Here is a 27,741-nt window from a genome sequence, read left to right on the forward strand (position 1 = left end):
AGCCACCGCGGCTTTCAATTCGGCCATGATAGTCGGCCATTGTGCGTGCCGGCGATGGATCGGTGGGGACTGAGGACGGGTTATACTCAAATCCATGGCTTGTCCCCAGGGGGTGGCCGTCCAGGCTAGAGGGTCCCATGGCCCCAACTCGGGATAGTCCGGTGGAGTGGCGCCCCACTCACACGTGGCATCGAACTCCGGTTCTCTAGCGCACGCCATAGCCATCTCTTCTCTCACTGGGTGCAAGGACGACACTGGCTCCTCCCACACACTGGGCCGGTCTACCTCCATCTGAGGCCCGCCTCCCAGGCGTAACTCTTCAGAGAAGTCAGCCGCATCATCACTTCTCAAGATGGGTGGCGCTCCAGGACAATCTCCTCCTTCTTCTTGGAGGGTTTCGGCGCCAAATATTCGCGCCTCTGTACATCGTGATGGCGCAGTAAAAAGCCTCATGGCATCGGCGGCCATTTTAGATGTCCTGATGCTGCAATTCACTGACAGCAAGCAGGATGATGAAAAGTCCAATAAAACACAGTCCACAAATGCGATTTTCTCTCTGGGGGTAGCGCAACACAGTACAGCGCCTCCAATTCCTCCCAGGCACAATTGTAATCCACAGATTTTAGAAATAAAGGTTACAGTCTTTGCAATATGGTGGTGGAATAGTTAAAGCACACAGTTCACACTTCTCTGCACTTCAGAAGCATGCGTATCCTGTTCGTGACGCCAAAAAGAGCGATGCAGTGTCCCAGGGGGGTCAGTAGTGTATGCTGGGCTTTGTAGTGCAGATTACCCACTAACCTGGGATCCACTGTCGTCTTCAAAGCGGGGCAAATACTGGAACAGGCAGGTGATTAAAAGTTCGTGACGCCAGTGTCAATTAAACGGTGACACGCCGTGTATGATATTGTAGAAGAATGAAGCAAGCACAGGATAGCCAACAAAAACTGGAACTTTACTGAATATCAGTTATAATCATACATGGACGCAGTTGGGAGCGTCGTTCCTTAGAAGACAGTTGGTTGCTATTTGAATACAGGTGGTTCTTAGAAGTACAGAATGGCCGGTCTTAGCAATGTTTTTACAGAGTGTTGATTACAGGAGATGCAGTACAGGCGGCTTGCACACTATTCCTGACTGGTCCTGAACATGTGACTTATTCTCCAAGGTCTAATGCCCTATAGCTGGCGTACCCTTGAAGCTGTCTTTATATAGTACCTCCTCTGTTATCTTGAGTACCTCTTGCTTTGTCTGATCGGCCTCTGTGGTATTCCATGTCCTGGCTGGTGCTTATGATGTTTCCGCTACAATGGATGATGACTCAGGAGGGGAACCTTTTCCTTGGATCCGGAACCCGGTTACAGGGCCTTTACCACCCTCTCCTAGTCGGCAGGCTTCAGGCCTGCGCTCCTCTCACAGGCCCATAGCCTTGACTTTACTCAGACACAGGATCATCTCTGACTCCTTTTCCCACTGTCTGACTGCTTACTACTTCCTGACTGGGCCTTATATAAACTAGGGCTCCCTAGCTCCCTCTAGTGACTCAGAGCTGGAATAACACCCTAGCCGGCCTGCACATGCACGTTTCACAGTAACAGGAAAATACATAGCAGTACATTGACAAGATGTTCTATACCAACCTCCCCTTAAATACAGGGGGAACGACAGTACCCAAGTGACCCTTCTGTAGTGACGGGGTATTACTCTCCCGTACACTACACTTGCATACTGTATATCTTAGCATATAAAACAGCATGCTGCTGCATGTAGTGTTTGCTTATACATTGTGTTCGTATTTTATTGCAATGCTTTAGGTAGTACAATGTGACTCTATAGTCCCAGATATAAAAAAACAAATGCGCACCCCTTTTCTAGAGAATGTGGAGACTCGCTACATTCTATACTTACCTGTAAAACAATGATTATACACTTTTTTGTCCTTCCCCAACTTAATTTCTTTGATTCCTTTGTCTGGATCTTTCATGGTGAGATATAATTCACTACAAATAGGAAGATTTTACGGTTAGGAAAGAAAACTCATTACCCCCTTCTGCCCAAAATATAATTCACTGTGTATTGCTCTATTCTGCAAATCCAGATCATCTTTAAAGGTTATGATCACCTTCACAACCAGTTCTATTTTATTACTCAAATACGTGAAGAACTTTTGCAAATAGTCTTGATTTAACAGTTGCTTGCGGCCTGTCTACGGCAGGAGTGCACAACCTTTTCTGGTTAGGGGCCTCATTGTCAGACTGATCCTATTCCAAGGGCTGAAAATAAAACTTAAAAGGGCATTACCAACTGAAATATTGTATTTATGGTATACTGAACATACAGTATATATCCTAAATGTCCAGTTACAATTCCAGGACTCTCATCTAATGGGAGAATGCATGAAAGATACATGTGAGCAGCCACAAGACATAGACATACATGTCTGTTACCGGATGGTTGGGGGCCGCACAGAATGGTGTTGAGGGCCGCATGTTGTGCATCCCTAGTCTACAGTTTATATGTAGATCTATATTTCTCTATATAACAGACTACCAAAAAAATCCTGTATATAAATCTGACCTGCATCCATATGTTATTGCTTCCCCCACTTCTACATAGTCTATCAAAAGTATTCTTAGCAAGAAGAAGGGAACAGACTTAACAGAGTATTACTGCTGGATCAGAGTACACAGGATTTTGCAGTCTTGTATTAATTTCATTGGTGGCCAGTGTGCGGACCCCCCCCCGGCCCCCCCTCCCTCCCTCTATTGTATTAATTTCATTGGTGGCCAGTGTGCGGCCTCCCCCCCCCCCCCCCCCCCCGATCATTGGTGGCAGCGGAGAGTTCCGATCGGAGTCCCAGTTTAATCACTGGGGCTCCGATCGGTAACCATGGCAGCCAGGACGCTACTGCAGTCCTGGTTGCCATGGTTACTTAGCAATATTAGAAGCATCATACTTACCTGCTGCGCTGTCTGTGACCGGCCGGGCGCTCCTCCTACTGGTAAGTGACAGGTCTGTGCGGCCCATTGCTTAATGATCTGTCACTTACCAGTAGGAGGAGAGCCCGGCCGGTCACAGACAGCGCAGCAGGTAAGTATGATGCTTCTAATATTGCTAAGTAACCATAGCAACCAGGACTGCAGTAGCGTCCTGGTTGCCATGGTTACCGATCGGAGCCCCAGTGGTTAAACTGGGACTCCGATCGGAACTCTCCGCTGCCACTAATGATTGGGGGGGAGCCGGGGGGAGGCCGCACACTGGCCACCAATGAAATTAATACAATAGAGGGAGGGAGGGGGGGCCGGGGGGGGAGGCGCACACTGGCCACCAATGAAATTGGTGGGAACGCCTCTGTGTTAGAATATACTGTCGGATCTGAGTTTTCACAATCTAACTCAAATCCGATGGTATATTCTAACATAGAGGCGTTCCCATGGTGATGGGGAAGCTTCACGTTAAAATATACCATCGGATTGGAGAAAACTCTGATCCGATGGTATAATAGGGACTCCTGACTTTACATTGAAAGTCAATGGGGGACGGATCCGTTTGCAATTGCACCATATTGTGTCAACGTCAAACGGATCCGTCCCCATTGACTTGCATTGTTATTTAGGACGGATCCGTTTGGCTCTGCACGGCCAGGCGGACACCAAAACGACTTTTTCCTTCATGTCCGTGGATCCTCCAAAAATCAAGGAAGACCCACGGAAGAAAAAACGGAAACGGATCACGGAACTACAGAACCCGTTTTTGTGGACCGCAAAAAAAAAACGTCCGTGTGCATGAGGCCTTAGACCGCTTTGACACAGTCAGTGTTTGGTCAGTTATTTCCATCAGTGATTGCGAACCAAAACCAGAACAGGTGAAAATCTTTCCAATAGGTTGCATTCACATAACCATATCCGTTGCTCCATTTTGTGGCCCCGCAAAAAATATAGAACATGTCCGATTCTTGTCTGTTTTGTGGACAAGAATAGGCATTTCTATAATGGGCCACCCGTTCTGTTCCGCAAATTGCGGAACACACACGGGCGGCATCCGTGTTTTGCGGATCTGCAATTTGTGGACGGCAAAACACATCGCGGTTGTCTGTCCCCACTCTGGCCAGGAGATGAGGATCCTGAACAAGATATATGGAAATGTTTTTTTAACTCGACAACTCCTTTATTGTTCTCATTATTGGCACATCCTGTTGTCACACTCAATCTACTGTTGGGTATACAGTATAACACAGAAGAATTCTCTTTTCTTTGTATATAGTACAATCAGACAGTGCAAAAGTAAAATGTACAATTGTATTGTGCCCTTACCCTAAATTAATTGTGTCTGGTAATCTAATAGATTTTCTGGTGGATTTTCTTGCAAACTTTTGACCATCTGCAATGCATTTTGATGCTCTTTTTAGGTCCTTAACCCAAGCGTCACGTTCTTCATGGTGAGATGCTTGGAAATAGTGATCCTGCTGTTTAGCAGTGGTCAGCTTAAACACAAACTAAGGCAAGAAACAGAATTGGTTTTATGACACTAATCCACAACACTAAAATGTTGTTATGAATTAATACAACAGGTCTTGACTTTATAGTTAAATGGTCACCAACTTTTCACACAACTTTGCATAAATCACTAGTACAAGTGACCACAAAAATCTTTGTAATATATTTTATCAGTGCAAAACATCAATTTTTCCTCTTATCAGCTGTTTACCAGCTCCCCTCTCCCAACTCCTGCTAATTAGTTTTCACTTTGAAAGATGCCTTTTTCCCTGTCAAGGATGGACTAGCTCTGCAGGAGGATGATATTACACATGTCACTGCAATTCTATGGAGAGGGGAGGGGGAGGAGTTAGCAGGAGCTGAGGAGACAGGCACTGACCAAAAGAGACTGCACAGCTACATAGGAAGGTTATAGCTCAGCACAAGAACTTCATTCACAACCAAACAGGCCAGTACTTCTCTGTAATCTCCTCTAGTATGGTGCTGCTTCTGAGTGACTGTGATCCAGTTAGGAATCAGATTCTCATCTACTTTCTCTGTGCAGTGAATGCACAGAGAAAGCTCACTGGTACTTTAAGTGTGAATGCTCCAAACAAACTGATGTAATCTATGTTGTGGAATTATAAATATCTTTATTAATAAAAAATATATGATTTTGTCTTTTCTGAGATAACTGGGTCTCATATAATAGTGTTGGGAGTCATGTACATATGAGCTGTATGGAGCCACAAGATGGTACTTATTTGGGGGTCCTATTATATGCCACAATTTCATACAGAGGCAAATAGGGTATTTTTCTCTATTAATCCACATTCTGTCTAAAGGAGAAAAACTCCATAATATGGCATAATACGGTGTTCCATGCAGCAGTACATAGAGCACCTATGGGGTTTCTGTATGCCTCCATACGATCTTCTGCCCATGGCTCTAGAATATGCTATAATTTGTAGTTCCATAAGGGCATGACCATTGGCATCCCCAAAAATTATTAGAATGAAGAGGCCACAGTGCTTTCAACATGAACATGTTGGTTGGTTTACTTATACTTGGGCAGGAGAACTTTCACATGCATGTGGGGGCAAGCAACAAGTCTTTTTTTGTTTCTCATATGCCATTACAGTTCAGAAATGTAATTATGTGAAATATTATATCACAGCACTCACCATTCTTTTACTGTACTCCTGACAGTGATTTGTAATAACCGCTCCTTTTAGTGGTACCATCCCCTTTGGGCTGCTGTCACTTTTCTTCTTGTAGAATTCTATTCCATCCTCCAGCAATGTTACCCACATTGGCCTCCATTTATTAAACATGCCCTGAAATATGAGGTGGGAATAGATCAAGACTCAACTAAGTAGAAGCAGAGATGTGTCTATCTATATGTATCCACAGCACTGTACAATCAGAGGATGCATGTAAAACAAAATCAGATATTACAATGTAACAAACTTATCAACAATTCAAGCAATATAACTGTGCTCTGTGCAAGAGCTTACAATTTAGGTGGAGCTAGGGGTGACACAAGAGGTATCAGTGCTTGCTTTGTACATTGGTCTAGTCATCTCAACTAAATAGAGGAGTAGATATAGAACTACATGAGCCAGTCACCCACCAGTATATGTAGTGTTTGGGGTGTGATAGATACTGCTGGAGGAAAGGATCAGGGTAAATGTAAAAGGGGTAGATTAGGAAATGTGATTGGCCACCCTAAAACATGTTTTTAGAGAATGCCTGAAACTTTGGTTGTTGGGCGCTAACCTAATTGTCCAGAGAACTGGTACAGCTTGAGAGAAGTCTTGCAGATGGAAATGAAAGGATTATGGAGGATGTTAGTCGTAAATCATTGACAGAATAAGGGGAAGGGGTAGGGTAGTACACGGAGATGAGGGAGGAGATGAAGAAGTGAAACACTGTAAAGAACTTTGTGGGTGAAAGTGAAGAGTTTAAATTGAATCCTGACTGAGCTGTATTGGCAACCAGTGCAATGACTGGCAGAGGGCAGAGGCATTGGCATAGCAGTTGAACAGATAGATAAGCCTGGCTGCTGCATTAAAGGGGTTGTCCGGGTTCAGAGCTGAACCCGGACATACCCTTATTTTCACCCCGGCAGCCCTCCTGAGCCTGGCATCGGAGCATCTCATGCTCCGATGCGCTCCCGTGCCCTGCGCTAGATCGCGCAGGGCACAGGCTCTTGTGTTTACAATAACACACTGCCGGGCGGTAACTTCCGCCCAGCAGTGTGTTCGGTGACGTCACCGGCTCTGAGGGGCGGGCTTTAGCTCTGCCCTAGCCGTTTTACTGGCTAGGGCAGAGCCAAATCCCACCCATCAGTGCCGGTGACGTCACCGGGGTTCCTGTCAGCCCCATAGAGAGCCCCGGTACGTCACCGGAACTCAGAAAAATGCCTTTGCCCTGCGCGATTTAGCGCAGGGCAAAGGAGAGCATCGGAGCATGAACTGCTCCGATGCTCATGTCAGGGGGGCTGCCGGGGTGAAAATGGAGGGATGTCCAGGTTCAGCTCTGAACCTGGACAACCCCTTTAAGGACACAGAGAGAGAGAGAGAGAGAGAGAGAGAGAGAGTCTAGTGAGGTATAGACCAATTAGTAAGTTACAATAATCAAGATGGGAATGGATCAGGGCAACAATGGGGGGGGGGGGGGGGTGTTGTTGTTGTTTCCACAGTAAGAAAAGGCAGATGAGTGGGTGAGATGAACATAGGGGGTGAGGGAAAGATTGTGTCAAGCATAACCCCAAGACAGTGGTAACACTGCCTAGAAGTCATGGTAGTGCCACACACTGAAATGGAGATATCAGGTTTAGGTAGGTTAGTAGATGGAGAACACACAAGTAGTTCCTTTTTTTAAAGAATCAGTTACACAAAGAGAGGACATGATGTTAGAGACATCATAAAATCACTGGTGTTTTGTAGAAGGGCAGTGGTGATGTCTTGGGATGAGGTATATAGATGGGTGTCATCAACAAAGAAGTGGTACTGAAAATCAAAACCGTTGATAGTTTGTCTGATAGGAGCAGTGCTGAGACATAAGAAGAGATAACCTAGGACTGGAGTCCCTGGGGCTCCATACTGCGTCTTCTAGGAGAGAATATCTCCATGATATCACATCTGGTAGACCATGCCACAACCGGTTTTTATTCATATGGTTTCCAAAAGAAGAAAATCTCTGCATGCTTCTGTGTGCATTTTTGTCTTTTATTTTCTGTTTCCAACAAGTACATTTAATTGAACAAACGGCTTCTTATACAGTATATTTTTTCCCACGATGCTACGTGTGGCTATGATTTGAAAAATGTAGGTGTCACAAAATAAAAGCTGTAGTTTTGTGGCTGTGAGGTTTTTGGGCAGCATGGTTTTCACCTGTTAAAGACATGTGGCCAAATGGAAACTTTTAGTAGCATGACTTTTCAATTTTATCTTGAAACTACATTTACAGTTCCTACATTCAAACTGCTCTGCATTAAACGGTTAGTCAAGACTAATACAGACCTCCCAGTGTGGCCAATACGCGGTGGTGATCATTCTTGCCTTTTCCCTGACGCTGGCTTTGATCTCTGTCGTTCCTAGACCAACTCTTACGCTGCGTTCACACCTGAGCGTACGGGATGGAGCGCTCTGTATGCGCTTTTACAATCGTGGCTCCGGAACAAGCGAACACCCATTGTCGCGTGTTCCCGTAAGTCTATGTACGGGAACGTGCGACAAGACGCCCCCAAAAAGATCCTGTACTTCTTGGGGCGTCGGGCGCTTTACAGCGCGATCGTACGCGCTGTAAAACGCTCAGGTGAGAACCATTCCCATAGGGAATCATTGGTTCTTGCCTGTTGAGCGTTTTACAGCGCGTAGGAACGCGCTGTAAAATGCTCGGGTGTGAACCCAGCCTTATTCTCCTTGCAGCAATGAATAGAACATCCATCAACTAGGTGACACGTGATTGACTACAGCGGTAACGTGCTCACCTTTGTGTCCTGACAACTGTTCATGTGACACAAGGGGAGCAGGTCACTGCTGTGGCCTGTGATTGGCCACAGCGGTCACATTTCTCCCTATTGACAGATGCTTTCAATCCTGCAGGGAGAGGAAGAGCAGGCCTGGGAGCGACAGAGACTAAACCCAGCAGTGGGGACCAGGTAAGGCTACTTTCACACCTGCGTTAGGTGCGGATCCGTCTGGTATCTGCACAGACAGATCCGCACCTATAATGCAAACGCTTGTGTCCGTTCAGAACGGATCCGTTTTTTTTAAAAGAATAATGCAAAGTCTAAGTCAAAACGGATCCGTCCTGACTTGCATTGAAAGTAAATGGGGGACGGATCCGTTTTTAATTGCACCATATTGTGTCAGGGAAAACTGATCCGTCCCCATTGACTTACATTGTAAGTCAGTATGGATCCGTTTGGCTCCGCATCGCCAGGCAGACACCAAAACGCTGCAAGCAGCGTTTTGGTGTCCACATCCAGAGCGGAATGGAGGCAGAACGGAGCCAAACTGATGCATTCTGAACGGATCCTTATCCATTCAGAATGCATTGGGGCTGAACTGATCCGTTTTGAACCGTTTGTGAGATCCCTGAAACGTATCTCACAAACGGAATTCAAAACACCAGTGTGAAAGTAGCCTTAGTATGATCACCACCGTGGGGCGGCCAATCTGGGAGGTCTGTATTAATGTTGGATAATCTCTGGTGGGCTGCAACCAGAGCTGGGACGATGGGTAGGCCCCCTCCTAGGGTGCCACTTCCCTACCCATAATGCTTTTGCGGTCGCTCAGCCTTATAGGCTGCAGACTGCTAGGCCTGAAGCTTATGGTGCAGTAGATAGGCACAAGAGGTCACTGTGACTTCTTACACTGGGTCTCGGGTGATCACGCCATTGCGCGAAAGCCGGCACAGTCAGTCCAGAGGACATCACCACTCCTGTGCCGGATGCAGATGGCGGTGGGGGAACAGGACTGAGGTAAGTGTGTGTGTTTTTTACATTAGGTCACCACTACTGGGAGCAGCAAGGAGAAGAGGGGGAAGCATTATATACACAAGGCACTACAGAGTAGGGCACAAGGAGGAGGAGCATTATATATAACTGGTACTAAAAAGGGGGTCATTATCTACTGGAGGAACCAAGGTAGGGACCATTATATATAACTGGCACCAAAAAGGGGGGTCATTACCTACTAGGTGCACCAAGGGAGGCATTATATATAACTGGCACTTAAAAGGGGGTCATTATCTACTGGGAGCACCAATGGGGAAGCATTATATATAACTGGCGCTAAAAAAGGAGGTCATTATGTACTGGGGGTGCAAAGAAGGGGGGCATTATGTATATCTGACACTAAAGAGGTGGTCATCGTCTACTGGAGGTACCAAGGCGGGCAAGCATTATATATAAATGGCACCAAAAAGGGGGGGATCATCTACTGGGGCACCAAGGGGGAGCATTTTATATAACTAGCACTAATGAGGAGGTCATCATCTACTGGGGGCACCAATGGGGGAAGCATTCTATAAAGCTGGCACTAAAGAAGGGGGTCATCATCTACTGGGGGCACCAAGGGGGGCACCCCCCCCCCCCCCCCCTTCCTTACAGTTCTGAAGACTCAGTGGTGCTGGCTGGAAGTGGGCACAATAAGAAAAAAATATTTTTCATTACACCTCAGGTCAGACCACCAATCAGACCCCCAATGTTAATAAGACCTCAGATCACACCTCAGCTCAGACCCCAATATGAATGACCCCCAATCAGACCTCAAATAAGAGCCCCATGCCTCATAGAAGCCCCCAGTGCCTCTCCAGCAGCCCCCAGTGCCTCTCATCAGCCCCCAGTGCCTCTCATCATCCCCCCAGTGCCTCTCATCATCCCCCCAGTGCCTCTCATCAGCCCCCCCAGTGCCTCTCATTAGCCCCCCCAGCGCCTCTCATCAGCCAGTAATAACAGCCCCCCAATCATGTGCCAGTAATAACAGCCCCCCAATCATGTGCCAGTAATAACAGGCCCCCTCCAATCATGTGCCAGTAATAACAGGCCCCCTCCAATCATGTGCCAGTAATAACAGGCCCCCCCATCATGTGCCAGTAATAACAGCCCCCCCCAATCATGTGCCAGTAATAACAGCCCCCCCAATCATGTGCCAGTAATACCAGGGCCCCCCCCCAATCATGTGCCAGACATACCAGGGCCGCCCTAATCATGTGCCAGTAATACCAGACCCCCCCATTATGTGCCAGTAAAAAACGAAGTATTGTATATAGTTAAAAAAATATATTAACACCTATACTTACCTCTTTGGAGCGATGCGATGCAGGCCTCTTCCGGCCTGTGTCCTGACTCCAGCACTGTACGGCTCAGACGGCCTCTGATAGGCTGCCGCCATAGTAGTGTCGGCAGCCTATCAGAGGAACAGGAAAGGGACACACCTCCCTGCCCTGCTCCTCCACAGCCTTCTGTTTGTATCACTGTCCTGAGGACGGCAATATAAACAGATCACTATGGAGATGAGCTCTTCGCTTCCACAATGGAAGCGCTCATCTCAGTGCCTGGCCCGCCGCCGCCACACACTGCTGCTGGGGGGGATTTGACCAAACCTGTCCCCCCGCATTATTTCCTGGGGGTATCCGTCCCCCCCGTCCCCCTCGCTTCCTACGCCCATGGGTGGGTCCAAATAAACAGAAGGCAGGGCAACAAAAATAGGCAGGTCAACAATACCATAGTGCAAAATGTCATACCAGCAGAACCCTGCATAAATATCATCCCAGCATAACACAGTGTAGCACCATATACTGCCCCAAAAGCTGACCCTCTGTGGTGGCCATCAATAGCTACTATCTGTCCTCCGCCTCCAGTTGTTTATGGACCAGGGATTTAGGAGGTGAGGTGCAAGCCACAGCAGTGGAATTCAGGAGGACATATGCGGTCGCTGGCTGGGTACATGGGTACATGATTATTTACTTGGTCAGTGGTAGTGAGCGGGCCTTGGGTGGCCCCCCTGGGGCATCGGCCCACCAGGAAATTTCCCTGTAGTGTCTATGGCTAATCCACCCCTGGGGATCATTATGTACTGGCATTACAGGGAGAGCATTATATATATACTTGGCACTACGGGGGCATATATATACAGGCACTATGGGGGTGGGGGTGGAGGAGCATTTTATACTGGAACTAGGTGGGGAGTGGGAGCATTATAGATATAAAAATATATTGGAACTACAAGGGGGCACTTTAATACAGGGGGCACTACAGGGGAGTTTTAACTGCAGGGGGGCAGAAGAACTACAGGGGGCACTGCAGGAGGGGCTTTATAAATACTTCGGCACTATTGTTATATTATTAATACTGAGGTGCTGTAGGGGGCATTAATATTACGCATTGGCACTAATGTGGGGAGTATTATCACTATTGGCAGCACTATAACAATTGAGGGCTGTCTGGGCGCACTATTACAATGGTGGGCTATCTGTATGGCACTAATATTTCTGACAGTAGTGTTTGTGGGCATGGGGGAGCACAGCGGGCACAGTATTAGGAGGAGCAGCAGGATGACAGTGGCCTGTACAAATTTGGGGTCTGATCTGGGGTCTGTATAAATTCGGGCGCTGATTTGCAAAATCTGTAACAGTCCCACATCTACCATGTACCATATAGTAATGCTGGTGTCTTCTTGGTGAACAAAGAAGTCTGCCTGTGATGGTCTGGACTAAATGGAGAAGAAGTGATGAACAATTCAAATCCATGACCTAACCTGTAAGTCACTCCTTGACTATTTCTTTTCAAATGTGTTTTAATCTCTTTATTAGGAAGTAAGGTCACTTTAAAAAATATTTTTTTTAGGGGGAGGGGTGCGCAACTCCCAAGCTCTGCCTAGGGCAGGTTTGCAGCATGTGGACAAGTAACGCCTACCCATAGCAGCCAATGGGTGAGCGATTTTTGGCTGCCATGAGTCAGTGTGGCTTTGCAGCATGCGGCTAGCTGCACCATCCGGCCAAACCATTAGATTCATTTAAAGTGAAAGTAAATGTTCATAACTGACACCACAGCAGGAAATGTATATCCCAAATGCATTTTATATAACACACACACACAATATCAATATTAAGCACACATCAACCACAAACCCAGGACATGTTCAGAAAACATATACTAACAAGCGGTGGAGCAAGATAAAAGTTATTGCATTGAATTACTTAAAAAAATGTACCTAAGTAGTTACTAAAACAGACATGTCAGGAGAGGTGAGAGCTCCTCTGAGGAGGTTTCAAACCAGCAGTGGGTCAATTCTGCACATGAAGTGTATGTTACATGCTTTTAATTGTGCAGTTTCTCATTGCTTGAATAACTTTTGTGCATCTCCCTGTCAAACGCAAGTAAAGTATGACTTGTTGAGTAACTACTACAGGGATCAGCAACCCTCGGCACTCCAGCTGCTGTGAAACTACAATTCCCAGCATGCACACTTGCTTGGCTTTTCTTGTAACTCCTATAGACTGAAAGGAGAATTCTGGGAGTTAGGCCTCTTTCACACGGGCGTCATGTTTTTTGGCCGGATAAAACGCACGTGCTTCGCGGGAAAATGCACAGTTTTTCCGCGCGAGTGCAAAACATTTTAATGCGTTTTGCATGCGCGTGATAAAAATCGGCATGTTTGGTACCCAAACCCGAACTTCTTCACAGAAGTTCGGGTTTGGGTTAGGTGTTGTGTAGATTGTATTATTTTCCATTATAACATGGTTATAAGGGAAAATAATAGCATTCTGAATACAGAATGCATAGTACAATAGGGCTGGAGGGGTTAAAAAATAAAAATATATTATTTTTTTTTAAAGGGAATCTGTCACCTGCTTTTACCATTTTAAGCTGTCACCATCGCTATGTTCACTAAAGTACCTTATTTCCAGCAGTCTTCTTTTTACTTTATTTCATTTTGTCCTTTTGATATAAAAGCGCTTTTTATGATATGCTAATGAGGCTCCAAGGTGCCCAGAGGGGCGTTTTTTTCCTTCTCTGGTGCCCAGTGACGCCCCCCTGCAGTGCCCAAGAACGCCTCCTGATTCTCAAATAACCTCCCACAGCCCCGGCAAACAGTTCCGCCCCCTCCCCACATCATAGTCTACCTTCTAGAAATGCCCCGTCCTTCTTCCTGTCGGCGGCCAGAAAACTCGCGCAGGCGCAGTACCGCCTGCGGCCTGGTTGATCATCAACCTCCTCAGGGCAACAGCGCTCAGGTTACATCACTGGGCTCAGCGCATGCCCAGTGAGACCTTTGAGGCTGTTGCCCTACAGGAGCTTGATGATGGCGCAGGCTGCAGGCGGTACTGCGCCTGCGCGAGTTTTCTGGCCGCCGACAGGAAGAAGGACGGGGCATTTCTAGAAGGTAGACTATGACGTGGGGAGGGGGTGGAACCGTTTGCCGGGGCTGTGGGAGGTTATTTGAGGATCAGGAGGCGTTCTTGGGCACTGCAGGGGGGCGTCACTGGGCACCGGAGAAGGAAAAAAAAGCCCCTCTGGGCACCTTGGAGCCTCATTAGCATATGATAAAAAGCGCTTTTATATCAAAAGGACAAAACTAAATAAAGTAAAAAGAAGACTGCTGGAAATAAGGTACTTTAGTGAACATAGCGATGGTGACAGCTTAAAATGGTAAAAGCAGGTGACAGATTCCCTTTAACTCAACTTAATCCACTTGTTCGCGCAGCCCGGCTTCTCTTCTTTCTTCAGGACCTGGGTAAAAGGCCTTTGATGACATCACTGCGCTCATCACATGGTCCATCACACGATCCAGCACCATTGTGATGGATCATGTGACGGACCATGTGATGAGCACAGTGACGTCACCACAGGTCCTTTTCCTACTGCACAGCAAAGATGAAGACAGAAGAGAAGACGGGCTGCGAGAACAAGTGGATTAAGGTGAGTTAAATTAATTTTTTTAACCCCTCCAGCCCTACTTTACTAAGCATTCTGTATTAAGAATGCTATTATTTTCCCTTATAACCATGTTATAAGGGAAAATAATAATGATCGGGTCCCCATCCCGATCGTTTCCTAGCAACCGTGCATGAAAATCGCATCGCATCCTCACTTGCTTGCGGATGCTTACGATTTTCACGCAGCCCCATTCACTTCTATGAAAAACGCACAAAGTAGAGCATGCTGCGATTTTCACGCAACGCACAAATGATGCGTGAAAATCACCGCTCACATGCACAGCCCCATAGAAATGAATGGGTCCGGATTCGGTGCGGGTGCAATGCGTTCACCTCACGCATTGCACCCGCACGGAAATCTCGCCCGTGGGAAAGAGGCCTTATAGTTTTAGAACAGCTGGAGTGTCGGAGGTTGCTGATCCCTGAACTAGTGTGTGACTAACGTTCCCAGGATCTGTAGTAGTCAGTTGATTATTAATGACGTTCCCTACACTTGACTCATTAGTGATAATGAAATGGGTTGTCTAGCTTAGAAAAACTATTGTCATATACCCTGTTAGGAAATTCATAGAGGGGGGTCCACTGGTCAGCATCCTCATCTCTTAGTGTAGAATGGTTCTGAGAAATGTGTATCACTTTGGAGGACCTATCCTGTCCTGAAGTACACACACAATCCATTAAGTTTAAAGGAAACTTTGTAATACTTAATTTCCCCTGTGGAGGCGCTGCATGTAAACTAAACACAACAGTCGATCATAGGGGTCCCAGCAGGAAGACATTTGGTGATCTTTTTATTGTCAAGGAACCTTTTTAACAAGTTGGAATTGTCTAATATCCAGCAGTATGACATATATAAAAATTTATAACAGCACAGCATTGATCTCCAAAGTTTACATACTAACACCAAACAGCCCTTTAATTCAGTATGCAATGTAATACATATGTGAATAAGAGGTTTCTATTCTTATCCAGCTGACCTGTCTCTGATCAGATTAGGGATCATCATGAACCTATAAGGGTTCAGTTCATTTTCCAAAAATAAATTAGAGAACAAGAAAAAGGAAGTTAAAAGAGGGAACTGATTGGTCAGCTTTTCTTAACTAGTTAGTTTTTTTATACACACAGGGAGATATTGAAAATGGAAAAATAGCTTTTCTTGTTTTTTTTTTGTTTCATTTTTTACTAGCACAAAGTGCGACATCCCTTTTTTAATTATTTCCCTTTTCCATAACGGTTATCTGGATATAGGAGGCGTGTTGGATGAGGGGGCAATGTGTGGTGGCCTTTTTTTTGTTAATTATTTATTTTGTCTTTATTTATTTTTTGTTTACAATTTGTGACACATGATCTCTTAGTATGACACTATTATATAATCAATGCATTGAAATATTATTCAGTCACAGCAGAGCAGTATTATTTAGTCACTGTATGGCAGTATTAGGGTACTTTCACACTTGCGGCAGAGGATTCTGATCCGTATGACAAATGCATTGAAATGCCGGATCCGTCTCTCCTGTTTCATCCGCAAAAACGGATCCGGCATTCATTTTTTTCACATTTATTGCAGTCTGAGCATGCGCAAACCGCAATGCCTGATCGGTTTTGCCGGGGCCGGATTCGGCATTAATGCATGTCAATGGGAAAAACGCTGGATCTGGCATTCCGGCAAGTGTTCCGGAATTTTCCCTCATTCGGTCATAATATGGCGGTATTATTTGCTCACAGTATTGCATTATAAACACTATGGAGGTATTATATAGTATGGCAGCTTTATATGGTTTCTGTATAGTAGCATTATTCAGTCATTGTATGACAGTATTATGCAGCCAGTATACGGCATTATAGTTACAGTGTAAAGGTATTGTTCAGTCATAGTATGGCAGTATTATTTAGTCAATATGTGGCATATTAATTAAGTCATTTTACATATAAAAATATATAAACAATAAAAAATAAACATATTAGGTATCGCCGCATCCCAAAATGTCAGAACTATTGAAATATTTTTAAACCTTTCCTGGGGCAAAGTGGTTTTAGTGCTTTTTAGAAGTCCATCAAATCACAGAAAATTATTTTTATTATGGAAAATATTTCACATTGCATTTTTTCACATGTTTTCTCAGACGACTGTAAACTAAATGTCTATTGCTAACCAGTGAAGCAGATTTCCAGTAGTATGAGAGTTCACAGTATGATTTAGTATACATCAAGTAAAATACAAGTGTGTATAATAAAGCAAGAGAAGGACTTCAGTATAACCGAAGAAGCACACAATGTCAAGCGGTAGCTGCAAAAGCTAGGGTGCATAAAAAGAAAGATATAAAAATGAGATCCAAATATAATGTTGTCTCTCTACAAATCAAAGTGCAGTTATAGGAATCACTGGAAGAGCTGGATTTGTTTTAAAGGTGGGCAATTACACTATAAATTAGGCTACTTTCATACTTTAATTCTGGTATTAAGATCCGGCAGAGGATCTCAATCCCGGACTTAAACAGATCCGTTTTGATTTTGCACATCAGGATGCATCCATTCCGTTAGGATGCAGTTGTATGAAATCAAAACGGGGAAAAAACGGATTCTAAAAAAAATGGATCTGTCACCATTGACTTACATTGTTTTCAGGGACGGATCAGTTTTTTTCTGTTTTTATGACGAAACACAAAACCGCAGCTTGCAGCGGTTTTGTGTCCGGTCGAAAAAACGGAGCGCTACTGACATCCTGATGCATCCTAAATGGATCTCTTTCCATTCAGAATGCAAGGACTAAACATAAACATTTTTTTTCCGGTATTGAGATCCTCTGCCAGATCTCAATACCGGAAAACGACAACGCAAGTGTGAAAGCAGCCTTAGATTGGTGCTCCATCTCAGACATGTTAATGCACTATGTAAGGGCAGCATATTACAGTTACAAATCCGGGACCATAATTTATAGGCTTCTGTTTTTAGTGTTGTTTAGTAATGTTTTTAGTGCTGTTATAGCTACTAGTAGTACGGACTTGTAGCTATAAGCCCTTCCATAGGACAGCATATTAACCTGACAGATCCGCTTTAGACTTTGTAATGTCCTATTACACAGTGAATTAATAATGGAAAAAATGACAATAAAAACATCAAGTTTATCTACTGACTAATGGTATTGAGAGTATTCATTTTTAAAGTGGGGGATCATATTGAAATTTCCTATCTCCCAGGGGCATGTAGCTAGATTTCAGAGAGGTTGGACATGTGTCTTTTGTCAACCTGAATTATTAGGTGACTATGGTCAAGTGTTTATAAATTGCTTTATTTCTCTATTACCCTTGTTGCATAAAAATAAACAATAAATACACATTTAAAGAATTAAGAATTAGACACACAATATAATTCTGCTACATGAAGACATTTAAACTGTTTTTAAAGGAAATAAGACCAGGGAAATATTTTTTTTTTTGTTTGTTTTTAAACACTTTCAAAATTCCAATTCTAAGAATGGAAAAGTGAACAAATTCTGTGACAATTGTGAAAGTTCCTCATTGTGTCAGCACCAGTGTAGTAGTGATCATACAGATAAGTCATCAATATTAGATTGGCGGGGGTCACAGCTGTTTGGGGAAAGTGCCGCAACCTCCTCACAGCTTATCATACAGACAGTCATACATTAAGGGTACGACCACACATTTAGGTTTCTTGATGCAGTTTCAGAAGCCAAATCAGGAGTGGATCATAAAAGGAGAGAAAGTATACAGGGCAGATACAACTTCCACTCTTTTTTGAGTTCACTCCTGGGTTTGGCTTCCAAAACTGCATCAAGAAATCTGAACGTTTGACAGTACAAGGAAGAGGTGAGGCCGTCAGGCTCCAAATGCAGAACTGAAGAATTCACGCCCATTCACCAAATTTTGTGTATTGAATTTCACTTTCAGCCTATAGAAAAACATTTAAAGGGAAAAAGCCATATATTCTTTACCTATGACCTATTTAAAGGCAAAAGCCATATATTCTTTACATATGACCAGCAGAATTTTGACCCTACCAAAAATAAATATTTTCTCACATCATTGGTTGTCTTATGGCTCTGTGCATGAGCTAAATGTTTTATGTGAGGGACCGGATTGCATCCCACGATTCCTCATTTATGGAGTATGATACAGCCATGTGTGTACAACACTGCATGCACAATATAAGATTAGTCTGCCACCAGGCTGACTCTGACCGGTCTGAGTAAGAATACACAGCTCTGTAAGTAACATACATCACTAGTGCTTAAGACATCTTGAGACTTTTTACATTGTAACTTACCTTCTTTACAAGGTAACCCTCTCGAATTTTCTGTGGCTCTCTCTCCATCTTTTCCTCCTCCTGAGAATTAGTGAAATGACAGTTTCAGAGGATGTGACAGAACAAATGTTGGTCACTGACTATCTATTTCCGTGCAAGTTTCATAACTCTGCCAATCACACTCTGTGCTGATGGTTTCCTCTTTTAACAGTTACATAGGGGAAGCACTGTCACAGCAATGGCTTTTTTTAACTATAACCAAAATGTCACTATACAAGCGAAGAATGACGAGTTTTGTCCTAAAGATAGAGTAAACTGTGGCACAGTGAGATACGTGAGTGACGGGCAAATTTGGGAAGGTGGTGTCATAGTGATGCATGCTATATGATTGAGGTCTACATATTGGTCTATACATATATACATTGATGCCAACTTCTCCTGAGAATTTGTGCAGAAACCAACTTACCATGCATTTAAAGAGGACCTTTCACTTGTATAAGCTATGTGAACTGAGTATGCTGCCATATAGAGCGGTGCCCGGGGATCTCACTGCACTTACTATTATCCCCGGGCGCCGCTCCGTTCTCCCGTTATAGGCTCCGGTACCTTTGCTCCTTAAGTTATAGTAGGCGGGTCTTCCCTTGTCCTGTGGGCGTCTCCTTCTCCTAGGCTGCAGCGCTGGCCAATCGCAGCGCACAGCTCACAGCCTGGGAGGTTTTTTTCTCCCAGGCTGTGAGCTGTGCGCTGCGATTGGCCAGCGCTGCAGCCTAGGAGAAGGAGACGCCCACAGGACAAGGGAAGACCCGCCTACTATAACTTAAGAAGCAAAGGTACCGGAGCCTATAACGGGAGAACGGGGCGGCGCCCGGGGATATTAGTAAGTGCAGTGAGATCCCCTGGCGCCGCTCTATATGGCAGCATACTCAGTTCACATAGCTTATACAAGTGAAAGGTCCTCTTTAAGGCAGTCTTCCCCATCCAGTAGCTTGGAAGCCATATGAAGCTCTCTTGCCCCCTACCTGTGGCTACCAAGCTGATAAACATAGTTTTGTGTCCTCAGGGATTTCCTAAAATTTCTAGAACTCCAGAGAAACCTACGGTAAAGTCATACTGTTAGGTCATATCTTAAACTAGGGTTTTTTCCCTTTTTAATATTTTAAAGAGGACCTTTCATCGGTCCAAACATTGTGAACTAAGTATCATGACATATACAGCAGAGCCCAGGGATCTCACTGCACTTATTATTATCCCTGGGCGCTGCTCAGTTCTCCTGCTATGCCCTCCGGTATGTTCAGGGACTTGATTATAGTAGGCGGAGTCTGCCCTTGTTCTGCTGGGCGTATCCTTCTCCTAGGCTGTAGCGCTGGCCAATCACATCGCAGAGCTCACAGCCTGGGAGAAAAAACCTCCAGTGCTACAGCCTAGGAGAAGGAGACGACCAGCAGAACAAGGGCAGACTCCGCCTACTATAACCAAGTCCCCTAAGTCTCCGCCTACTATAACCAAGTCCCCGAACATACCGGAGGACATAACGGGAGGTAATGAATCAAATTTTTTCTAAAATAACTGCTGGACATGTGACAAAGTGAAAGTAAGAAGCTCAGAAACAAGACATGACCCTTAATGCCGTGCAGTTAGCCAATCAACAGATAGCCATCCCCTGTGATGTCACAGCCCTATACAAAAGCCTCACTGTGAGCTGAGCTTAGGGAGAGATGTGACAGGCACTCATGCACTAGGGACAGTGTTGCAGAAAAGTGTTGTTAAAAAAAGAATATTGGAGAAGAAGAGTACAGGGAGATCATAGGGGGAGTTTTTTAAGACTGAAGGGAGAGCATAGGGAGACTGCAGGGACTGTGCAGGCTGAGTGTAATCACCCTGTGCATCTTGTTCACCTGATGTGCAATTCATACTTACTCTGTTTTGTTACAAATACACTTACTGTGCATCAGACTTAGTCTCAACAGGCAGTCTAATATTTTGCTGCGTTTATATTGTTCACCTGCTGTGCCATTCATACTTAATCTGTTACATTACTGATTCAGTTACTTTACACTATGGCCAACAGACAGACAATTTGGGCCCTCCAAATAAATGGGCAGTAGCAAAAATGTAGCTATAGCTGGCACAAGTAGCAGCAGAAGAAGGGGTGGTGGAAGAAGCAGCTGCAGCAACAGGTCAGAGTTGCCACTGTCATCCTTTGGTCAGGTTTTGACCAACAATCCAGCTGTACTGGAATGGTTGACTCGCTCTTCAACATCATCCCAGGTGTCAACAGATACACACAGCCAGGAATCGATGGGTTCCTCTGACACCACGCTTAGTTGGCATTGCCCAGAAACTGCCTCTGTGCCCTTACCTGTCTTGGACCTGCCTCTTTTTTTGGCTGCTCCTTGGGCTATCCAAGTAAGGTACGCCGCCAGCTCTGGGACAGCAGGGTGGAAGCGTGCCTGTGAGACAGCAGGTTGGCAGTGTACCTGTGAGACAGCAGGGTGGACGCGTGACTGTGAGACAGCATGAACATAAAGTGGTGGGGGAAAATTGTGCCACTCATTTAGTCTTACAGCCTGATGCAGCAACTGCCGGCACCCCATTTCCAGCAGTCAGGGCTCACCAACATCAGCAGAAGGAAGCTGTCATTCCTTCCCATCAACTTCAACATTGTTTATAGCTCCTGATGCTCCTCGTACTCCTCGTCACTTGTTTAGACAGCAATCAATCACTGAGGTGATTTGCTAAAAGACAACAGTATGCGTGCACTCATCCATCAGCGCAGAAGCTGAATGTGCACCTGGCCGAATTGCTGGTACTACAGTCCCTACCTTTCCATATAGTTGCCTCTGCACATTTTAGAGAATTGCTGGCTTGTATCTATCCAAGATAGAGAGTCCCAAGCTGACATAACTTTTTTTTAAAAAGCTGTATTAGTCCTGTACACATACGTTGAGCAGAAGGTGGTCCAGACCTTGGGCCTCTCAGTGTCCGGAGTTCATGCCAGTGCTGACTTATGGAGTTACAACTATGGTCAAGGACAATATATGTCGCTCACAGCCCACTGGGTAAGTGTGGTTCCAGGCCAATCTCACCAGCATCATTGATGGCGATGCCACCTCCACGTTGTAATACTGTGATTTATGAACCAGTGTCCTCTGCTTCCTCATTCTCCATCTTGTCCTCCCCTCTAGGCACAGTTCACAGTTATCCTCCAACATATCACCTATGCAAAGTTAGGCATTTTCACCTGGTTCTGCACCTGGTCAGCCTGGGCGAACAAAGCCACACTGGGGAGGAACTGCTAAGCGTCATCAATAAAAAAATCGAACACTGGCTGTCTGTTCGCCAACTGGAGATAGAAACCATGGTTAATGACAATGGCAAGAACATTTTGTCTGCACTGTGTGTGGGAGGGCTGACCCATGCGCTCTGCATGTGTCACGGAATGTGTACAGGAAACAATGCAAAACAACATGCATAAATGACTCGCTGGATCCAAAAGCTAAGGAACAAAAGGGAGACCCCTGTAGAAGACCTGGCACTTTCCCTGGCTGCTCAGCCTATGCATAGATCCGAATGGTGGAGGTATGCATATCCACGTACCTTGACTATATAAGCCCTGAGCACCCTACAATAGTGAGGGGACACGACCACCGGCTCCCTACACCAGACACGGAGGGAGTCAGGGTCACCTGGGATCCAACAAACAGAAAATAACAGATAACAGTTAACACTTAACTTTGTAGAGGAGAGGAGAACCAGATGGGCATGCACACATACTCCAGGAAGAAATATAAGCCGCCCAGAAAAGCCTTCTGGGGAAGAATTTAAAGGGAAGCAATTAGTCCAACACATGACAGCTGAGAGACGCTAATGAGAGGAGGAGCTGAATACCACAACACAGAAACTCAAGGGGGAGGTTCTGAAAAGCCTCTGTCAGAGCTTCTCAGCTGTCTGGTTGTGACAGCATGACGCACGTCTTCAATTTAGTTGTCACATGGTTCCTCCAGTTTTCCACTGAAACTGTTAAAAATGTCCAGGGAACTGTGCATGTACTTCTACTATTCTTCAAGTGCAAAACACACTCCTTGAGCTGCAAAGGCAAAATGCTCTTACCCAACACCACCTGATATGCAAAGTTTCCACCCGTTGAAACTCCACTGCCTGTATGAGCAGAGGAAGGCAGTCAAAGATTTTTTTTTTTTAAATCAGATAATTTTTTCATTGACATTTTGTGAAGAAACAAGTAAATCAAACTCCCAACCCTTCCCCTCCCATACTCCACCCCCCTCCCCTCCCATACTCCACCCCCCTCCCCACCGGTGTGAAGTCAGAAGACTGTAAATAAGGACCCTGTTTGTTATTTAAAGTCACCTTAGAGTACACACCAACCAAGGAACAACCGTCCCTTAATTTACTTCTCAAGGTTATAACATAAAATAACATAAATTAACATATCATACTCCGGCAGTATATTAGCTACTAGAAATCTAGGACTGTCTTCTTCTGTCACTTAAAACTACCCTTACCATCACCTCTACAGACTAGATTGTGGTATTATAATGGTTCAACCATGAGTTCCATATTTTCTAAAAAAAATTCTAATTATTTATTTTCTGATACACATAGCTTTCTAATTGTATCAATGTATGAACCTTCTCTACCAATTTCTGAATGTTTGGGGGGTTTTGATAAATCCAGTAGAATGCAATCAGTTTTCTTGTTTGGTACAATATACGCATAATAGCTAATCTTTTTTCTGGAATCACTTGCAGCGTTTTTACATATCCTAGTATATATACTAAGGCTGACTTATTTATCTTTACACAAAATATGTTATGTAAAAGGTCTATAACATCGTTCCAGTAGCGTCTTAGTCTCGGGCAGTTCCACACAAGGTGAATCAGATCAGAATTAGGTGTTCTACATGTTGGGCAATCATCATCCTCCCGATATCCCATTTTTTTCAATACTACTGGAGTTCTATATACCCTGTGGAGCAGATATAGTTGGGAGACTCTATGGGCCTCACTCACTGCCACTTCCGTGAAATCTTCTAACACTCTATCCCATTGTTCCACAGTTAGGTCAGCTATGCCTTTCTGCCACTTTTCGTGTAGCTGTAAGGAGTGTTTTTTAAATTGTATCTCCATAAGACTCTTATAATGAAGAGAAATAACTCCATTGGTATCCCCCTGTGAATTAGTTAGGTCTGTAATGGAATGTTTTGTAGCAGGCACTATCGCCCCCTGCTGTTCCTGTGACTGTATGGCATGACTGAGCTGTAAAAACAGGTAAAAATGGGTTTTTGGCAGTTTAAACTCTTATTGTAGCTGAGCGTATTCCTAAAGGGTACCATTATCAAATAATTGGTGAATACGATTAAGTCCATTTTTCTCCCAAATCTGAGCATTTTGTCAATTTGCTACTTTATTCAACTCTCCAAACATATGATTGGGCCATATCAGAGTGAACTTGGTATAACTGGTGAGTCCTGTAACAGTTCTAGCCTTCCACCACACTCTGTGCATAATGCGTAACAATCTAAATTTGTCCCCTTTTTTATAAAATGTACCATCCTCTATAGCTGACATTAGGCTTTTACCAGTAATCATTTGTCTCACAATCCGCCCAGTTGTATTGAGGCCATCGTCATCTCCCCAGCCCCTAATATGCTGCAGTTGGGCTGCTAAATAGTATATCCATGGGTCTGGGACATTCAATCCTCCTTGAGTTTTTGGTCTGCATAAAGTAGTAAGCTTTATACGTGGAATTCCCCTCTTCCAGATAAGATCCCTAAAAATTGCATTTACAGTAAAGAAAACTTGGAGAGGTATACAAATTGGAGCATTATGTACCATGTATAAGAGTTGAGGCATTAGAACCATTTTAAGTAAATTAGTACGGCCAATTATAGTGAGGGGTAGATGAGTCCAAGTCTGGACCTTCTGTCTAAATTTGTGTAACAGAGGAACCAAATTCAGCTCTTCATAGTCCTGGTCATTAGTCGATATCTGAATTCCCAAAAATTTTAAGGGAATAAAAATCTGTAAACCGGCTGCTTGTGCAGAAACATCCCTTTTACTTTTAGACATTAGCATCAGCACTGACTTCGACCAATTAATGATTAAGCCAGACAGCCTGCCAAAGCCATTTATAATGGCCATGGCTTCTGGAAGAGAGGAATCCCATTCATCTAAAAACAACAATAAATCATCAGCATATAATGCTACTTTTTACGATAAGGGTCCATATCGGAACCCTTTCACTGTATCTGCTTTCCTAAGTGCCTCTTCCAGGGGCTCTTTTGCCATTGCAAACAATAGAGGAGATAAGGGGAAACCTTGCCTAGTTCCTCTGTGTAGCTTAAAGGAATTTGAGAGTCTCCCATTTACACTAAGTCTAGCCGTGGGGCAATTATATGATAATTGTATCCACTTAATGAATTCTGGTCCAAACCCAATTTTCTTGAGCACAATCCATAGGTATCACCATTCCACGCTGTCAAATGCTTTGGCCGCATCAAGAGATGCGACCACCGTATTCAAGGCGTGGACCTGGCTCACCTGAATATTCAGAAATAATCTCCTTATATTCACCGCTGTTGACATGTTAGGCATAAATCCTGCTTGTTATCACCGAATTCCACTGTTTCGCCATTACTTTTGCTAAACTTTTTACATCTACCTGGAGTAAGGAAATAGGCCTATAGGAATCTGCCGCTAGAATGTCTTTACCCGGTTTTGGAATAACTACTATTATTGCTTTATTTATAGACATGGGGAATTTGCTTTGAACTTGGGTTTCTTTGTAGACTTCTAATAATTGAGGTAATGGTATTGAGGCAAAGGTCCTGTACATTTCAACCGGTAACCAATCTCCACCCGGGGCCTTGTTGTTTGACATATCTTCCAAAGCAGCTTCCATTTCTTTTACAGTTATAGAGGCGTCTAAGAATTTTCTCTGTTCCTCAGTTAAGGTAGGGAGTTGCAACGGGTCAAGAAACCCTGCAATCTCTGTGTCATCAGCGTTTGCTTTAGATTCATATAAGGAGGAGTAGAACATTTGCATGATCTCCAATATCTGTTCTGGCGGTGTGTAGAAGTCTCTAGTAGAGTTACGGAGAGTGGCTATGTATGCCGAAGGTTGTTCGGCATTAGATATTAATGCCAATAATCTACCTGTTTTCTCCCCCTCCTCATAATACGATTGCTTTTGAAAGAGACGTTTATTATTCCCATTTAGAATCAAGCGATCATTTAGCGCTTGCTGCGCTTTTTGTCATTGTTCTTCATGAGCTAAAGATGGTTTCTCTACATATTTTGCCTCTTTTACTTCCACCCCTAGCATCAGTTTTTGTACTGTCGCCCTGGTTTCATTCCTTTTTTTATTCCCTTCTGCTATAAGTATCCCTCTTAAAAAGGCCTTCATGGCATCCCATACCCCCAAACGGGATGCAGAGGGTAAATTATATGTGAAGAATTCCTTCAACTTTTCTCCTATACCCGACAAATCTGCTAAAACAGAGAGCCAGTGTGGATTACATTTCCACATCTCGCCTCTTCTCACCATCATGGGAAGGAAGTTAGCTGAAGCTAGCACTGGGGAATGATCGGATAATCTCCTGGGTAAATATTGTATCTCTTGAATAAGGTGGCCCATTCCAACATTACCCAGAAAAAGGTCTATTCCGGATAATGAACCATAGGTACTGGAATAACAGAAGTATTGTTTTGTTTGTGGGTTCTTCAATCTCCAGAAATCTAACAAGGAGGCTTCAGATAAAAGTCTCCCAAACGGAGTAATCTCACCAGATATTGGTTGGACAGACGTCCCCATTCTGTCCAAGACCGGACAAATCACATTATTAAAGTCTCCTAATAATTATGTCGGAACAGTAGGTAGGTCTGCAAGGAATGATAACGCTCTCCTGATAACTAGCGGAGAATACGATGGAGGTATGTAGATCCCAACTATGGCACATGAGATATTGAAGAGTGTGCCATATAGAGAAACATAACACCCTTCTTAATCTATCTTGTTAGATATACAGGGAGGGTCATTTATATGGAAACACCTTAATAAAATGGGAATGGTTGGTGATATTAACTTCCTGCTTGTGGCACATTAGTATATGTGAGGGGGGGAAACTTTTCAAGATGGGTGGTGACCATGGCGGCCATTTTTAATCCAACTTTTGTTTTTTCAATAGGAAGAGGGTCATGTGACACATCAAACTTATTGGGAATTTCACAAGAAAAACAATGGTGTGCTTAGTTTTAACATAACTTTATTCTTTCATGAGTTATTTACAAGTTTCTGACCACTTATAAAATGTGTTCAATGTGCTGCCCATTGTGTTGGATTGTCAATGCAACCCTCTTCTCCCACTCTTCACACACTGATAGCAACACCGCAGGAGAAATGCTAGCACAGGCTTCCAGTATCCGTAGTTTCAGGTGCTGCACATCTCGTATCTTCACAGCATAGACAATTGCCTTCAGATGACCCCAAAGATAAAAGTTTAAGGGGGTCAGATCGGGAGACCTTGGGGGCCATTCAACTGGCCCACGACGACCAATCCACTTTCCAGGAAACTGTTCATCTAGGAATGCTCGGAGCTGACACCCATAATGTGGTGGTGCACCATCTTGCTGGAAAAAACTCAGGGAACATGCCAGCTTCAGTGCATAAAGAGGGAAACACATCATCATGTAGCAATTTCGCATATCCAGTGGCCTTGAGGTTTCCATTGATGAAGAATGACCCCACTATCTTTGTACCCCATATACCACACCATACCATAAATTTTTTTGGTTCCAACAGTCTTGGAGGGATCTATCCAATGTGGGTTAGTGTCAGACCAATAGCGGTGGTTTTGTTTGTTAACTTCACAATTCACATAAAAGTTTGCCTCATCACTGAACAAAATCTTCTGTGTAAACTGAGGGTCCTGTTCCAATTTTAGTTTTGCCTATTATGCAAATTCAGTGCGCCGATCTGGGTCATCCTCGTTGAGATGCTGCAGTAGCTGGAGTTTGTAAGGGTGCCATTT

General features: G+C 44.3%; 1 protein-coding gene across 1 annotated transcript in view; it reads right to left on the minus strand.

Moving 5' to 3' along the window:
- Nucleotides 1-18,844, minus strand: part of LOC122936155 (pleckstrin-like) — a 57,302-nt gene extending 38,458 nt beyond the window's left edge. Inside the window, exons 1-4 of the mRNA XM_044292212.1 lie at nt 18,714-18,844; nt 5,660-5,812; nt 4,314-4,495; nt 1,909-2,000 (exon numbers count right to left, since the gene is read on the minus strand). Coding sequence (XP_044148147.1) covers nt 1,909-2,000; nt 4,314-4,495; nt 5,660-5,812; nt 18,714-18,761 — 475 coding nt within the window. The 5' untranslated portion in view covers nt 18,762-18,844. The remainder of the gene's footprint in view (nt 1-1,908; nt 2,001-4,313; nt 4,496-5,659; nt 5,813-18,713) is intronic.
- Between the last annotated feature and the right edge of the window lie 8,897 nt (nt 18,845-27,741).

This window comes from Bufo gargarizans, chromosome 4 (assembly GCF_014858855.1).
Source record: "Bufo gargarizans isolate SCDJY-AF-19 chromosome 4, ASM1485885v1, whole genome shotgun sequence".
Lineage (NCBI taxonomy): Eukaryota > Metazoa > Chordata > Amphibia > Anura > Bufonidae > Bufo > Bufo gargarizans.